General features: G+C 39.3%; 1 protein-coding gene across 1 annotated transcript; it reads right to left on the bottom strand.

Annotated features, from left to right (window-relative positions):
* Positions 1 to 12,466: 12,466 nt before the first annotated feature.
* On the bottom strand, positions 12,467 to 17,721 carry SERPINA7 (serpin family A member 7). The gene is made up of 5 exons (XM_029240723.1): positions 17,685 to 17,721; positions 15,497 to 16,132; positions 14,139 to 14,412; positions 13,288 to 13,435; positions 12,467 to 12,743 (listed from the first exon to the last, which is right to left on the bottom strand). The coding sequence occupies exons 1-5, from the start codon at positions 17,689 to 17,691 to the stop codon at positions 12,546 to 12,548; spliced, it is 1,263 nt and encodes a 420-aa protein (XP_029096556.1). The 5' UTR covers positions 17,692 to 17,721; the 3' UTR covers positions 12,467 to 12,545.
* Positions 17,722 to 18,450: the final 729 nt, after the last annotated feature.

The raw sequence follows: 18,450 nt of genomic DNA on the forward strand, positions 1-18,450 counted from the left end.
GCCAAAATGAAAGAAGAGCAAGGGAGTCAAGGGCATATGCAAGAAAATAATTATCATGATTGAGCATGAATTTGAGCTGGATAAAATACCTAGATATAGAGAGTATTATTATAATAGATTTCCTTAGAAAATGGCTTCATAAGGAAGGATCTATAGTTTAGGAAAATGTGTAATTATAAAAGAATCACATGATCCTTTTTTTTTAAAAAAAAAGAAATGTATAAAATAAAAATTTAAATACCCAACATCCACATCTCCACCCCCCACTACTAAGGGTCAACTACTATTAAATGTTTTGTATGTATGCCTGAACATCAAAAATGTAGTTGATTTTCAAAGTCTTTTGCTACAAATGCAGCATTGTTGGGGAGTAAAAGGGCTACATTCCCATAAAGAGGAAGATTCACGGCTGAATGAATGAATGAATAAATAAACAAATAAATAAATCCAAGCTCCCACAGAATTAGCAAATTCTGGGAGCATAATTTAGGATAAGCAATAGGAAAAGATGTTCCTCTCATAGTTAAAGTCACTTTTATTAAAAGCAGAGATTTTTCTCAAGTAGTCCTGCTCTAGCACCAGGGAAAGAGACATTTGAACCCTGTCTTTAGCAAAACTTGTTGCTGCCAGATGGAAAAGGTAAAGTACTTAATGGGAAGAGTTTAAAGGTCCTCAGTGTTTTCAAAGTAAACATTAGTTAAATAATATTGACAAAGTGCTTTAGAACTCTGAGGCAGGCCAATGGGAATATTATGAACCATAGGGACTATTCAGGTCAAAAATTTAACTATATGCATGTTGGTGATGAAGACTTAATTACAGAAGACAATTGGGAAATGAGCACAGATACAGGAAGTATTGATCGACATTGCCTAAAAAGAAATTATGTGGCAGAGGGGACAAGACAGAATGCTTCAGCTGAAACTCCCAGGAACATATCATGGGAAGAACCTCCCCCATAACATCGCACAAACACCTAATTTATTTTAATTAATACAATGTAAAGCTTGTTGTCTCTGATCAGTTACATCACAATGTTATATTCAAAAGACTCCAGCCCGATATCCAAAAATCATTGAAAATCAATTTGAAATAGTCACCTCTTCCTAAGAATTAGCTCAGTTTACCTTTACCTTTCAAAGGTAAACTGAGCAAATCTTTTAAGGGTCCTTCAGTCCTGCAGCTCTATCCATTATTCCAATCAGCACAATAAAATCCCATGTCTGGGAGCTGCCCAGGCAACAGGGGATTCCTCCTTATAACATGGCAATGAAGGACAAAAGGGTAGGAATATTTAATTTAAGAAAATTTAGTCAGTTACATGATAGTAAAAGCTAACATTTATTGGACACATCACACAATAACTCTATGATGTAGGTGCCATTTTAATCATCTCCTTTCTACAAATACTAAAGAAACTGAGGCCCAGAGAGTTTAAATAAGTTGTGGGACCAGAATTTAAACCCATGCTCTAATGCTAGTACCCATGTACATCATTGGTTTATCATATTGAAATTCTTTAAATTTTTTAAAGTTAAAAAAATAGAAAATAACTCAGGCAAACTTAAAAAGTGAATTTGCTATAATGATATTAAGAGCTCAGAGAACCAACAGGAAACTGGACAACTGGGCTAGGAATAATCAAAAGTGGTGATGTAGCATGATTGGTCTGATGAAGATACTGACACATGGATTGCTTAGACCTCAGACATTTTCATTCTTGTGTCCCTATTATTAAGATCCAAAATCTAGCCACAGAGCATTAGATTATTCTAACTTAGGTCAAGATATGCCTGCCCCTTCATTAGAGGAGAGAAGTGCCATTGATTTAAGTAGATTTAATATAAAAGGCAAGGGTACTTCTTTAAAAGGAAACTGGAGTACAATAAGAACTGGGAAAGTTGATGCTGGGATGCTAAAAAGCAATACATGTCTATTAGAATCCATGCTTAGGGCTACCCAATATCTACATATCCTTCTTCTCAAATACTTTCTTCCAAAAATGTTCTTACCTAAAAAGATACAATTATCTTATATATAATCCAAAATAAATTCTGTCACTTTCCAACATTTCTTCAGTCACTTCACTGACCTCCAATTCCAGGATCTATGGGTAATGCTCATACTTCCTCTAGACTTATTGTGATTATACTTCAATATTCCTCAACTTGTGGACTAAATTTTGCCATCATAAACACAGTTTATGTACAGTTTTGGAAGAAAGGGACTATATTAATTAAAATTAATTAATTAAAATATATAGGTATAAATAGGTATAAATCCATGACCAGGAAGAAAGAACCTACTTGTTAAGACCTATTTGCAAAACCCATATTTCTTTAGCTGGTATTGAGATCATATTTAGCATTTATGACTTCCTTACTCCACTCTCCATTTAATATACCCTTTTCTTTTTACCAGCACCTTAGCAGTTGGGCTTCATTGTTCAGTGGTATACTCAAACTTTAATTCTTGCCTGATCTGAGCCTTCAGATGTACTGCCAGAGAAGAGTCGCATTAATTTACATTCTGGTGCCAACTTGTCAATCTAAATAACAAGTTTACATTGTTTTCCTAGCATTATATTCATTTCATGCTATTCAGGCATTAAGTGATTTGCCAAAGTTCCCGTACCCAGTAAGTGATAGAACCAAGGTTTAAATTCAGGTTCCTCTGATTCCAAAACTCACACTTGTGGTGCTAGTCTGGCTCCTTGAATGAATAAGAAAAGACTGAGATAAGAGGCAGGAAATAAGTGGAACAACATCAGGAGTCATAGGCCCACAATCAGCAAAGAACAGGCCTGTTGGATGGGCAGTAGAGAGATGGAAAGTAGATAAGACAGTTGCCACAACAGGATAGGGGAAGGGAGGTGCAGACTGAGACAAACCCTTGCAAAATCGTACCTTGCAAAGTTAATAATTTGCAAGGAAATAAAACAAATAGGTGATGGGGGGAGCAAAAATCAACTTAGACCTTGTGAGGGTGTTTCATCTCAGGTTCTGGGAAGTGTGGTATATCAAACAGAAAGAGTAACCCTTGTTTCTCCAACCCACAGAAAGGGACCATTATATCTGAACTGTTGTACTTTCCTTCTTCCTTGCTTTATTGTTCTCCATGATACCCATAACTATGCAAGACCTAGTATATTTTACTTATTTAGTTTACTGTCAGTCTTTCCACACTTGGATTGTAATCTCCATGAATATTTTTGTTTTGTTTTGTTGGAACAGATCCTGGCACATGATAGGCCCTCCATTTATGTCTGTTGAATGAATGAATGAATGCATCAAGAAGGTTTGTGGGTCCCCCTCTGCTTCTGGGCCTTTAATTCCAAGTTCCAAGTTTCCAACTAACTTCTTGGAAATGTTGAAAAATGATGAAGCTTTCTGACTGCTTTTGCTAATTGCTTTCTATTTACCTGTGGGTGGCCTCCTGCTGTAGCAGGAAGTAACTGTACAAATACCAGTACTGCTGGCAATGCCCTTATTTCTACTATTTTTCCAGGAGACAAGTAATGTCCTAGCCAAGAGCAAAGGCTCCAGAGTGAGATGGCAGTAAGAATCCTGTCTCAACACTAAAAAAGCCATTTAAGTTTGGGAAAATTCCTTAAGCCCCTGAGCCTTTATTCCCTCATCTACAGTGTTTCCTTAGCTATATATATCTGTATGCATCTTCCTTCTCACATCTAGAATATACTGACTCCCTCTCCAAAGAAGATAAGCCAATGTTCTAACCAGTTACTACATTCAGTTCAAAATCCAGGATCTCTTGGTGATGTGCAGTCCTCTCCATCAGGTCCACATGTAGATCCTTTTGAACTAAAAGTTAAATTATAAGTCTCTCCCACGTCTCCAATAGACAATGGTGGAATATGGACAGAGTAAGCTGAATAAAAACTTCCATTATAAAAACGGAAGAATGAAAGATATACTGTGATCACTTGTTCATAGCAATGATGGAATCTTACTGATCAGGTCTGAAGACACTCTGCCCTGGTAGTGAGGGAGGCTCCCTGATTAGATAGTGAATCTTCTCTCTGTGAGAAACTCCCTTGTCCATTGCGATCCATAGTAATATCTCAAGTGAGTTTGGGGGATATTTCCTTCCTTGGTGGATACACAATTTTCCACACCCCTCTTCCTGATGGTACAGGTTTGGGGACCAGGCTATACAGCCATAAACTCTTCTACAACAAGTTTGTGGTTTCTCTGTCAATGCAATTGCCTCAAAACTCAATAAGCTTTCAGTCTGTTTGCATTCATTCAGTCCCATATGACAGCAATCATATCCAACTTTTTTGCTAGACACGATTAAGTCTACCTTATTTCTTTGCTTCCTCACTCTCTGTCAACCTCTTTTCTTAATTGAGGCCATCTAAATCTGTTGGGTTGGGAGAGAAGGAAACAGCTATAATCTGATCTTTGCTGAAAGACTGAGTGTATCAGTTTAAATGAAGTCTTAATAAGCCTTTCAAAGACCTTTATCTACTTGAGTTAATTAGAACCTTTTCTATTTGAAGTTAATTTTTGTATATGGTGTGATATAACGGTCCAACTTCATTCTTTTTCATGTTGATATCCAGCTGTCACAACATCATGTGTCAAACAGACTATAATTTCTCATTGAATGGTCTTGGGACCCTTGCCCAAAATCAACTCACCATAGATATATGGGTTTATTTGTAGAATTAAATTCTATTCCATTGATCCACATGTTTATCAATACCAGTACCACACTGCTTTGATTACTATAGGTTGGCATAGGTTTATAAATCAGGAAGTGTAATTTCTACATCTTTGTTCTTTTTCAAGATTTTTTTGCTACTCAGGGTCCCTTGTACTTCCTTATGAATTTTAGGACCGGCTTTTCCATTTCTGCAAGAAAAGGTGGTTGGAATTTTGACTAGGATTACATTTAATCTATGGATCCATATTGGGTGAGTAATGCCAGTTTAACAATATTAAGTCTTCTAATCCATGAACCCCGGATGACTTTCCATTAATTTATGTATTCTTTAATTTCTTTCAACAATATTGTATAGTTACAATGTGCAAGTCTTGCATTTCTTTAGTTAAATTTATTCCTAAATATTTAAATCTTTATGATGCTATTGTAAATGAATTGTTTTCTTAATTTCCTTTAAGACTATTTATTGCTAGTATATAGATATAGACCTGATTTTTGTATGTTGCTTTATATCCTACAATATGGCTGAACTTCTTTATTAGTTTCAGTAGTATCCTATGGATTCTTAAGGGTTTTCATCTACAAATAGAAATAATTTTTCCTCCTTTCCAATCTGTAGGATATTTATTTATTTTTCTTGCTTAATTGCTTTGGATATAAATGCCAGTAAAATATTGAATATAAGTGGTGATGTTGGGCATCCTTGTCTTTTTCCTGATTTGGGGAGAAATGCTGCCAGTTTCTCACTATTGAGTATAGTATTGGCTTTGGGTTCTTAACAAATGTCCTTTATTATGTTGAGGAAGTTCCCTTTTATTCCTACCTGGTTGATTGTTTATATCATGAAGGTGTGTTTAATTTTTCAAACACTTTCTCTTCAATTATTGAAATGTTATTGCGCTTTTTTATTCATTCTGTTAATATACTGTATTATATTGATTGAGTTTTGTATGTTGAACCACCATTGCTTTCCTGGGATAAATCTCCCATGGGCATGGTGTATAATACTTTTTATATGTTGCCAGGTTCAGCCTACTAGTATTTTGTTGAGGATATTTGCATCTATATCTATAAATGATATTGGTATTTGTTGTTTTGTGTGTGTGCGTGTGAAGTCTTTGTCTGGCCTTGGTATCAAGGTAATACTGGCCTAATAGAATAAGTTGGGAAGTGTTCTCTCTTCTTCTATATTTTTGCAAGAGTTTGAGAATAATTCATTTTAATTCTTTTATAAAAATTTGGTAGAATTTGACAGTGAAGCCACCTGGGCCTGAGCATTTTGGAATTTTCTGTATATATCTATTAGTCCATCTGCTATAGTATTTCATTTAAGGCTGAAGTTATTTTGTTGACTTTCTGTCTGGATGATCTATCCATTGATGTAAGTGGCATGTTAAAGTCTGTTACTATTATTGTGTTGCTGTCAATATCTCCCTTTAGGTCTGCTAATAACTGCCATATATTTGGTGCTCCTATGTTAGGTGTGTATATATTAATAACTTTCCAGAGTTTGGTAAAATTGATTCTGACAGGTTTTGCCAGTTTACTATTTTTGTGGAAGAATGGGCTTTTAAGGTTTTCTATTCTACCATTTTCTAACTGAAGAGACTTAATGAGACTTTTTTAAAAATTTTATTGGAGTATAGCTGATTTAAAATGTTGTGTTAGTTTCAGGTGTACAGCAAAGTGAATAAGTTACACATATACATATATCCACTCTTTTTTTTTTTTTTTGCGCTACGCGGGCCTCTCACTGTTGTGGCCTCTCCCATTGCGGAGCGCAGGCTGCAGACGCGCAGGCTCAGTGGCCATGGCTCACGGGCCCAGCTGCTCCGCGGCATGTGGGATCCTCCCAGACCGGGACATGAACCCATGTCCCCTGCATCGGCAGGCGGACGCTCAACCACTGCGTCACCAAAGAAGCCCCATATCCACTCTTTTTTAGATTCTTTTCCCATATAGGTCATTACAGAGTGTTGAGAAGAGTTCCCTGTGCTATACAGTAGGTCCTTACTAGTTATCTATTTTATATATAGTAATGTGTATATGTCAATCCCAATCTCCCAATTTATCCTTCCCCCCTCCCCCTAGTAATCATAAGTTTGTTTTCTACATCTGCGACTATTTCTGTTTTGTAAATAAGTTCATTTGTACCATTTTTTTTAGATTCCACATATAGGTGATACCATATGATATTTGTCTTTGTCTGACTTGACTTCACCTAGTATGATAATCTCCAGGTCCATCCATGTTGCTGCAAATGGCATTATTTCGTTCTTTTTTATGGCTGAGTAATATTCCATTGTATATATGTACCACATATTCTTTATCTATTCCTCTGTTGACGGACATTTAGGTTGCTTCCATGTCCTGGCTATTGCAAATAGTAACAAGCTTTTTTTCTTGAAGACTTTTTCAGCCCGAAGTCTTTCTATTTAGAGTCCAGAAGTATACTGTTGGCATTTTAAATGCTGCAGGACCACTCCTATGGACTGAATATGTCCCTCCAAATTTTATGTGCTGAAACCATAATCCACAATGTGACAGTATATGGAGATAGAGCTTTTAGACTGTAATTAAGCTAAAAACGAAGCCATAAGGGTGGGGTCCTAATCTGATAACACTGGGGGCCTTACAAGAAGAAGGAGAGAGAAAGATCTCTCTCCACACACACACACACACACACACACACACACACACACACACTGAGAAAGTCTATGTCAGGATAGAGTGAGAAGGCGGTTATCTATAAGGCAGGAGGCTAATACTTGTTAGAAATAATTCCTACTGCACCTTGATCTGGGACTCCTAGCCTCTAAAACTATTATAAGATACATTTCTGTCATGTAAGCCACCCAATTGATGACATTTTGTTATGGCAGCCCAAGCAGACTAAGACATGTTTTGTTAGTGAGAAATAGGGTGCTGCTATAGCAAATACCTAAAAATGTGGAAGTGGCTTTGGAACTGGGTAACGGGTAGATGCTGGAAGAGTTTTACAGTGAAATCTAGAAATATGGACATTAAGGTGACTTTAGTGAGGCCTCAGCTGGAAATGAGCAACACATATAATGTATATGAGATTCATTGTTTGATTTTATGGAATTGAGTCACATGATTGTGGAAGCTGGCAAGTCCAAAATCTGCAGGGCATGCTAGCAGAGCAGAGATCCAGGGAAGAGTTGATATTGTAGTCTTGTATCTAAAGACAGTCCAGAGATGAAATTTTTCTTTCTGTTCCTACAATTCTGGGCTCTTTAGGGTGGCAGGTCATGATCTCCAAAACACAAACACTTCTCCCATGAAAACCAGCAAGAGTCCCATTGTACTATAAGCTATGGATGTTGTGTTGACACTTCAGGATTCTTTTGCTCAGGGAATAGCAAACAACAAGAGGAGTCACCATCTGTTGTGGCCATCCTTATAGACACAGAATGGACCCCTGCTCAAAATTTGTTTCAGATGTCAAGACTGGTAAACACACACACACACACACACACACACACACACACATGTTAAAGTCTTATTACTTACATAGTAAGGATTTTTCAAAAGAGCTGGCTTCTTATGCTCGTCCAAAAATGACTTCAGAGATCAGGGAAATGAAACTGGCTTGGGGTTTTATGGTGCGTAGGGTATGGAGATTCTTTTGTGCATGCTTGTGTGATTTGAACCTCCCATCAGCACCAAAGGAGGGAACACCTTAGTTACTTATAAGCTTGCCCAGATGTGGTACACAGGGGAATAGGGAGGGGTGAGGCTTAGAAGATGTTAGCAGTCAAGCATTTAAAAATGGATTCAGACTATTACACCATCTAAGGCAAAGGCAATTGACCCTCTCTATCAGGAGGAGGAAGAAATGTTACACAGTGGGAGCAAGCTGAATATGCTTGGCACCAGAGCAATCCAAATGGTGCCTTTTGATACTCTTTTGACCAGTTTTGATGGGAAATAGACATATGTAGCAACCTTGGCCAGAGAAGTGTTCAAGACATGTCAGGGATGAGGGTCTCAGTCATGTCACGAAGTGAGGTACAGAGGCCAGCTGAGAAGAATAGGAATCTAGAACAGATAGTGGAGGACTCTGGAGGATCTGCTTCTTGGACTTATATGAAGAAGTAGATTTAAGCAGCATAAGAAATAGATTGTGTTGGACATGGAGATGTACCATACATATTCCTCTTCAGGGAAAGGACTTGTTTTTCCAGATTCTAGGTGTCCTGTCAGTAGAAAGTCTTCAGCTTTAGACCTTTATAGGATAGCCTCAGCTGTAGAGAGATGTCTGGCCCATATCCAATGACTGATTGAGGTAGGTGTGCGAAGGCTCATCCATTTCATTGCATCAGTCGCAAAAAAACTCCCTGTAAACATCCTGTATGATGAACTCTGTCTGCTTCCTGGAGAATATAACGAGCAACATCCCCACTAGTGCTACCAATTTCTGTATGACTTGGAATAAGGCTAGTGTTATGGACTGAATGTATTTGCTCCCCCCATTCATACATTGAAGCCCTACCCCTCCCCCAGTGTGGCTATATATGGACTAAGGAAGTAATTAAGGTTAAATGACGTGACCAAAGTGGGGCTGTGATCTGATAAGATTAGTATCCTTATAAGAAGAGATACCTGAGAGCTCACTTGCTCTTTCCACACACATGTATGCATGGGAGGAAAAGCCATGAGAGGACATAGCACAAAGGCTTCAGCTAGGAAGAAAGATTTCAACAGAAATGGAATTTGCCATCACCTTGATCACAGACTTCTAGCCTCCAGAACAGTGACAAAATTAATTTCTTTTTTAAGCTAATCAGTTTGTAGTATTGTTATGGCAGCCTGATTAGTAAATAGACTCAGCAATAAGTCTAATTCTTAAAGAAGACAGAAAATTATTTCTGGTCACCTAATCATCTGGGATAAGAATTTTAGGTCAGCGACCACCTCTTTTCCATGTGGGTATTTAGATATCAGGTCTTTTCCATCCTGTTTTTCTGCAAAGGCAGAATTTTTAACCTGGAGTCCAAAGAAACTTCAAGGATGTCTCAGGGCAAAATTCTGAGAATCTATAAATTTGTTTATGAAAAAAATTCATATTTAATTTTGCCAGCCTCCAACCAAAATTTAGCATTTTGTTCATTTATAACTGTGGGCCACAAACCACAGTAGTGGCAACTGTACCTGTGATTTTTTCACTAAGTTCACATAATTTCAAAACAATTATACTTCCTATTACTTTGGAAAGAATGTATTTATTATACCAGTTATAAGATCTTATTAATTAATATGTTGTGATGGAAGCATACATATTACTATATCAGTCATTTCAATTGTATTATTTTTATAATTATATTTCAATGTTACTGATGGCCTTTGTAATCCTAAAATTTTTGGCATTTAAACTATTCTGAAAAGAGGCACATACATTACACCAGACTGCCAAAAATCTCTTCATCTGCTTGGTGGTCAAACTAGATCATAAGTAAGTCCACAATCCAGTTCAAAGGAGATGGAAAAAGAGTGAAGGAGGTACCCAACTATTGTAATGCCCTGACCAGTAAATGTCACACCACACCTACACTCATATTCCATTAATGAGAACTTAGTCTCATGGTCACACTTAGTTGTAAGAGAGGCTAGGAAATGCAATATATCAGGGAAGCCTTGTGGCTATGATACTATTATAATGGAGAAAGGAAAACAGAGCTGATGAAGTTCGTACGATGTATGCCACTACTCTTTTGTACCCTGTCCCCCAACAAGTTTTCTCCCTTTTGTTCTAAGAGTTTACCCATAGATTTTTCTTGGTTTTTCTGTGTAGAGAGATTTGTTTCCTCCTTTACATTACATTTTTTATAATGTGTATTTCTTTTTCTTATCTTGCTGTATTCACTAGGACCTCCAGTATAATGTTTAATAGAAACAATGATAGAGAAAATACTTGTCTTTTTCCCAATTTAGTAAAAATTCTGCTGTGAACTTTTACTACTGAAATATTGTTATAGGTATTTTATGGTTAACATTTATGAAATTAAGGAAGTTATCTTCTAGTCCTAGTTTGCTAGAATAAGCTGAGATTTATATGGTGAATAGTGGCAGTTCTTCATGATCTGGCTACAGGAATGAATGATTGGATGAGATTTAGTCTCTGCTTGAAAGACAGTGTCTTGGTAATTCCTGACTTCCCCCTGGAGAAACTGATATTCCTCCAAGAACAACCTCTGATCCAATTCATTTGGGGAGGTTTAGGAAGGTGCCTGTATAACATTAACTCTGGCCTCTGGATGTAGGGTCTGTGCCAGAGAACATAAATCTGCAAACCAGGAGACCCACACTACAACCTTGGCTTTGACACTAGGCTCCTGGCTGATGTTGACCAACAAGAAAAACAATTAATATTTACAAGGCTTTTTATCAGATGTCTGACTCTGTGATGAGAACATTACATATTCTGTAGCAAGGAATGTTCACAAAATCCTGCTGACACGAATATTATTAGTGTTCCCATTTACAGATGAGGAAAACAAGGTGCAAGGTTTAAGTACCTTGTCCAAGATCACAAAACAGTATAAGTAGCAGAGCCAGGATTGTATTGTAACTTCAGTGAAACCAAACTGCATGTTAGTGATGACTTTTCTGTGCTATAAATCACCTTCCCTCCCTGGGCTTCCAGTTTATTATCCATAAAACCAAAATGCAAACTATACCAGGAGTCAGCAAACCTCCATGCAAATTGTCTAATAAAACACTAGAATGTTTGTGGGCTACATACTTTTCTAAACATATTTATTTAGTTCAATCTGGAAGCACAATATCGGCAAAAGCACTGATGCATTTATTATTATTTCCCTGTCACTGAAGAGTTTCTCCTTAGGGCTAGAACTTCAGACAGTACATCATTAACAGTCATTGTACTATTTATGTGTACTGAATTCTAATATTGGAGATTTGAATACGTATTGTCTGAGATGAAGTCTAGTTTGGTGGATGGGGGTAGAAGGGCATGAACAGACAAGGGAAAATTGCTGAAGGATCTGAGGATAGGGAGGTATCAAACTTCAGTGAAACTAACCAGGTGATTTATACTTGAGCAAGTGGGACTGAGGTACAACATTTGGAAAGGAGTCTGATTAGAATACAGAAAAGGAAGGGCCATGAGATATAATATGAATGAATCACTTTCCTTCTCCACTGCCAACTTATAGCTTATCAATAAGGAAACTTTTTAGGGGCAAGGTGGGCTTGTACAGTGAAGTTCATCTCTGTCTCTATTGCTTTTTTGTCCCATGCTTGTTAGGTCACAAAAGCGACATCCCTAGCAGTAGCTCTCAGTCTGTGACTCAGCCCTGTAGTGAAAACACCTTTTTACAACCCACCAATGGCAGTTTTGGCAAGAACACAAAGAACAATTTTGATGGGGTGGGAGGAAGGAGGTTGAGAAGTTCATACATAATCTACTGCATTTATGTTGCTTAATATTCATTGTACTTATTATGAAAATAATGGGTTAGGAGGACCTGACCTGCATTTCAACTATTCTCCAAGAGGGCAGAAGACAGAGCATTTGTCAGCCCAGTAAAATTCCTTGGAGCTAACTAACTGGGAGCTAATTAACTGGGGTTCTGACAAAGAGGAATGCATTGACATGGGGCCTTCTTGTGCTTTGGGTAATGAGTCACTCATTGACTATCTGAACATAAGAGTGGCCTCTTTCACACCCAATGCAGTTCGGCTAGGGTCCAGTCTCCACCCCTGTACAAAGGAAAGCACATCCAAGCCCACATCGATCACATCAGGCTATACTATTTATTTATTTCTCATTGCAATAAGCACATGCAATTAGCCAACAACCTCTTTCCCAACTACACTTCTGTTGGGTCCACAATTTTCCCTAGAAAGAGAATACTCCTGGTGTTTTTCTCCAATATCAACAACAAGAAGGATCTATCAAACTGGATGATAGGATGAAGAAGAGTTATTTCAGGCTGATTCAGAAATCTGACTTCAGGGACAGCTTCAGTTCCCTTTTCACCAATATGCAGCACAGCCTTGTGGGCAGCCTGTGGAGGGGGGGGAGAATAAATACTGCTGATGCCCTGAAGAAACAGGAAACATCTTTGGAACAGTTTAGAAGCAGGAAAGAAGAAGGAAGGATGGGGCCACCCCTTTACTGTATTGTGTTGATGGTGCTTGAATATGAAGGACACTTGTCTAAGTGTAGTTAATGACTCTCTGGTGATTTTAGAGCTAGATGTCAAGGAACCACCACTCTTTCCATGGCTTTCTGCCTCTAGAAGTCACTTATTAAGCTTTCCCCTGCCCCCGCCACCTCCTCAAGAACTGTATCGCATCAGAGTCAATTCTTATGATTAAGTTCTTCTATCAGAATCATTTAGGACATAAAGGTCAAGGATGGAAGTAACTGTTACAATGACTTGTTTGGGGGTAATGAGAATGGCCCTGGAGTAAACCTGGCTTAGGAAAAGTCATTCTGCCTCTACAGGCTTCAGAATTATCACTGATAAAATGAGAGAGTTGAATTAACTGACTCTCAATGGCTCTTACATCTAAAGGATATTAAAGGACTCTAATCTACCAACTTACGTTGGAAAGTTTAAGACCATTGTCCTTTGTGAGTCCAGAAAAATCAGCAGTGTCAGCAAAGGCATCCTGGATGCCCATCTTCGAAAGGATGGCTCCAAGGTCATATGTGGCAGAAATGGAAAACTTTGGAACAAACAAGTTAATCCACCTGTGGAGAAAGGGGAAGGGGACATATGGCTATCAGCACACCAAGCTCATGATTCCCTCCCTCTCTGTCCCCATGTTATTGTATTGGGCGCTGCTCCTCCCCTAGGTATTGACAACCACTACTATGCAGGCCAACACGTGGCACCAAAACCTCAGAAGTTATCCTGGAAGGAATGCTCTCTGGTTCAGCCCATTTGGGACTGCAACAATGGAAGTTGAAAGCTGTGACCCACTTATAATCTCTGGGGGTGTTCATGAAGGTTGGGAAGCCAGTGGCATGAATGTCAATGGGTAGTACCAGGGGGAATTTCATCGTTTTCCATCTAGCACTTCCAGCTCAGTGTGAAATATCTATCAATATCCTACCCATCCCCCAAGCTTCACTTGGACTCTGGGAAGGCACAAATTTACTAGCTGGCTGACTTTGGATAGTTCATTTTATTTTTCTAGTCCTGATTTCTTCATTTGAAAAATGCCTGTAATACTATCTCCTTTGCAGGTTTGTTGATGTGCTTAGGTGAAATAAAGTATGTAAAGTGCCCAGCAAAGGGATTGGCAAAGAGTATGTCCTCACTATATTGTAGTGATCAACACACAGCTCCTAAGTGGTTCAGAGTGATTCTCCTGCCTCTGGGTTTCTGCTGAATTCGGTCTCTGTGCCATTATGCCCACCCTCCACTTCTCACATCATCTAAGATGTTTACCCCTTCCGCAGTAAGCGGTTCCACTTCTTCAGTGTTTTAGATGACATGGCCCCTTCCACCCACTCAATCTGGCCCTCCTTGGGAAGGACAAAGAGTGCCAGAGCATTCTTGCTGTAGTCCATTTGCAGCACTGTGCAGTTCAGCTCTGTATCCACCAGGTGATAGTATTGTTCAATCTGGTGCATCATGGGCACTTGCACTGTTGTGGTCTTGTCCACTAAGAAACTGGAACCCTCTTCTGTCTTGGATGGATCAAAAGGATTTGCCCACTGGGCTTAAAATACAAAGAGAAGAGAGTTGTTTGTTTAAAACCAGTATTTGTGCCAATATGAACTTCTCTATCAGTCATCTAATCTAGTAATTAATACCACCACAGAGGTAGGTACCTTCTGTCAACCAGTTTTACAAATGAGTAACTGAGGATCAGGGAGAGAATGTGACTTTACATGTTCTCCCAGGTAGCTGGTGGCAGAGCGAGGAGTCACACCCAGGGTTGTTAGACTCCATGTTCAACAGATGTTCCATCTGTGTTCAGAACCACTATACTTACACTAAACCCATCAGAGCCACAGTTTCCTCTTCCGTAAAAAGGCATAAGCACATCCAACACACAGGGTGAAATGAGACAACAGATCTGTTCTGCCGTTTTATCCGTCTACAAGTGTGTGATTTGTGGCCAAGAATCGTTCACTCCTCCACCAAACATGGCTGACATGTGCTGTAGAACCAGCAGAAATCATTTGGGCACAGCACCTTCAGGAAAGAGTCACATGATTCTTGTTGTTACAAGCACCAGCTTTAGAATCAGACAAACCTGGGTGGGAATACCAGCTCTGAAACTTATTAACTGTGTGAACCTGGGCACTTGTGAAGATTAGATGAGACAATGTGTGTAAACCACACATGTAGCATGGTGCTTAGTATATAGTGGGTACATAGTACATGATAGAGACATGATAGTCTTTATGTAACATGCCCAAGAATGAACAGCAAGTGAGGGTCACTTTAAGGTTTAAAACTAATCCTGTTTACCTGCCAAGTGCAAGCTTGTCTCACATCACCAAATCTTTTGGAAACCATGATTCTGTAGCTAGATGTGAGGAAGGTGTTCATACCATTGTAACTAACCTCTCTGAAAGTTCCCTCTCCCTAGAAATTTCCTGGGCTCATCCACAAGCTGTGTGTCCCTCCTGGAAGATCCAAAACTACACACAGCTATGTCCAGTGAAGCAGGTCACTGTAGTATGAGGGACACCTACTGATGCCAGTGAGAAGACACCACGAGCTTCCCAGCTTCCCCAAGTGCCCCATGAAATTATTGGAACACTGAACTAGAAATGGACATCTTAGAACCTTACCTTTAAAGAAAATATAGTTCACCAGAACCATAATGGTGTTTGGTTTGAGGTCTTGGATCAGGCCCACAATTTTCCCTTTGGTTTTCCTCTCCACGTGACTATTGATCTCCTGCTGGGCTGCAGAAACATTGGAGAAGTTTGTAGAAAAGACTTCAGTCTCATAGAGGTTGTTGACATCATCCAAGAACTTTGCCAGTGGTTTCAGCTGCTTCCCAATGAAAAGGGCATTTCCCATCTGTAATTCCAGCTCCTTCTTTGGAAAATTCAGTGAACAGATCAGGTACTGGAAGCCCTGCTGGATCTCTGCCATTGTGGTGTCTGTAAGGTTGAACCCCAAGCTTTCCAGGATTTGAGTTTGGGTGCTGGAGCAGGCCCCAGTGGAGAGCATGGCCAAAGCTGCAGAGATGCTCACAGGGGAAAAGAAGATGTTCTGATCTGGAGTCTCCACGGTGAACCTCCGGTACAGGTTGAATGCAAAGTCAGCATTGATAGATGACATCTTATAGAGAGTGGCATTTTGTTGGGGGGAAAGGCAGGAGGTTATTTTGCCTTCACAGCTGTTAGGTGGTGCACAATGAAGCCCAAGTACCAAGAAAACCAGATAGAAGAACAGTGGCATTTTGGAAGGAGGGTAATCTATAAGAGATGAGGTGAGAAAACCATTGGGGATCTTAGCTGGATGAAAACTCTGAACCAGAAACACGTAATATTCACCCATTGTGATTAGTAAAACTGTAGAAAATATTTACTGGTGTGCTCACTAGGGCCTGTGGGGAGGCCTTTCTCACCTGAAAAACTGATGGCACATGTAATAGGAGCAGGAAATAGGTGACCTCCTGGGGCCACAGAAATAATGGCAAGGACTGTCATTCAGATGTAATAGTGACATATGAAAACTCTGGGAATAAATCAAATTTATGGAAATTGAATTACTTTTTATTTGAACCAGAGGCAACCTTTTGGAGAAGGAAGACTCTTTAGATAAAATTAGCAATCTCTCTGCTTACGTTATTTTTTATAGATAAGAATTTAAATTTTTTTTAATTTGGTGTTTTTCTTAAGGTAAAATCTATGAGAGATAAGAGAATACCTGTACTTTTCTTTGGATAAAAGTCAAAAGGAGAATAATTTTCACAAGATATGTTTAATTGGAATGGAAGGGTGGTAGTTTATGGAGCCATGTATAAGGTCATGACCTGAAAGTAATGCATTCATGCAACATATGGAAGTCACAGGAATATTTCTAAACAACAGGAAGATTAAAGTATAGTTTTTGCATTTCAGATCTCTTTCACCATCAGTATCATCTAAAGAGTCATATTTAAGTTGCAAGACATCTTATCACTATTATTCTTAAACTCATTCAGGTTTTTTTTAATTATTAGAGCAGAAGCCAGAAAATATGATGTAAGATTCTCCGAGCCTGGATGAGTATGAGGCAGCAGAGAAAGGGAGTCAGCTGTGGAATCCAGTGACCATGGATATGAGTGATAGGAAGGAAGAGATAGCCCTCCATTCTCTTCCTGAGTGATCTCATCCACTTCCAGGAACTAAACTGCCATTGCACAAAACTACATACTGTATTGCAGAGTGTACTGTGTTCCCAGCCATTTGTCCAGCTGCCTACTGCATATAGCCACCAGAATGTTCCACACATACCTCAGTTTCAATTTGGAAATCTCAGTTTCCTAAAGTAAACGCATCATATTTTTCACCCTCAAGGCTGCTCCTTCATCTTCATTCCACCTCACTGTCTATTGAGGCTCCCATGCCAGAAACCTGGGAGTCATCCTAGGGGCTTCTTCATTCTCATTTCCGACATCTAATGAGTCATGATGCCTTATGAGTACTACCTTCTAAATACCTCTCAAAACTGTTCCTTTCTCTCCCTTTCTACTGTCACTGCCTCAGTTCATGGACTTAACTACTTCACCAGCTCCTAGCAGGTCACACGACCTTCAGTCTCTCCCACTCCAATCCCCCTGCTTCTACCCTTCTATCCAATCTCCACATTGTCACCAAAGTCCTTTTTCTGAAAAAGTCACAGAGGCTGGTAGGAGGTCAATTATCAGATGATCACACTTAGACCTTGGCCTCTAGAGTTAATAATTTGGAGCTCATGGTTATTTGGGATTCTGACTTGTTGATAGAGATGCTCAAGGTTCCAAAAGAGAAAAAATGTACTTACAGCACATGCCCAAGAAGCCACTTGCATCTCTCAGAAAGCAAAATCTTTCCATTTTTATAACATGCCCTGTATTGCAAAAGTAGAGTGTTCTTAGTTACTCATTAACCCCAGGCATTAGCCCTGGGGTGATAGTTTCAAAGCTGGTGTACAAAACCAAGGCCAAAAAGAACAAAGTGAAAAATGATAAGGATAGAACTTTGAATGATTGCTTTGCTGCCACATCCTTCATCTATAACAAGAGAGGAAGAAGATTGTCAGAGCAGGCAGGGCCCATGTTCATGCTAGGAAATGTGTCTTTTCACCAGGCAGGATGAGAAACAAGGGCAAACATGCCAAAAGGCAGCAGGGCAAAGATTATTTTCTCCGTCACAGCCAAGCAGTGCTGGGATCAGCAGCCTTTTGAGAGAAAAATATACATAGGCAGAGGCTGGGTGTATCTCTTTTAATGGGTGCTGTAGAAATTACTTATGCATTGGCTTGTAGAAGATGATGTCAAAGGTAGCTTCCAACGCTAGACTTCTGATGCTATACACATCTATGTCTGCTCAGGGGGAAAGCAGTCCTGTCCTCTGGTCACTAAAATCATCTGTGCCATTGCCTGTGTCACAGGACCCCAAAAGAGAACACAGAAGGAGCCAAGGAGTGTGGAATCAAAGATTTCATTGTTCGGTATTCACTATGTACTGAACTGTGTGCTGCAAAGAAGCAGTGGGAGCAAAGAGCACTGGACTCAGTCAGGAGACCTGAGTTCGACCTTGCCTCTGCC

Source organism: Monodon monoceros, unplaced genomic scaffold (genome assembly GCF_005190385.1).
Source record: "Monodon monoceros isolate NGI ecotype Baffin Bay Population unplaced genomic scaffold, NGI_Narwhal_1 Super_Scaffold_22, whole genome shotgun sequence".
Lineage (NCBI taxonomy): Eukaryota > Metazoa > Chordata > Mammalia > Artiodactyla > Monodontidae > Monodon > Monodon monoceros.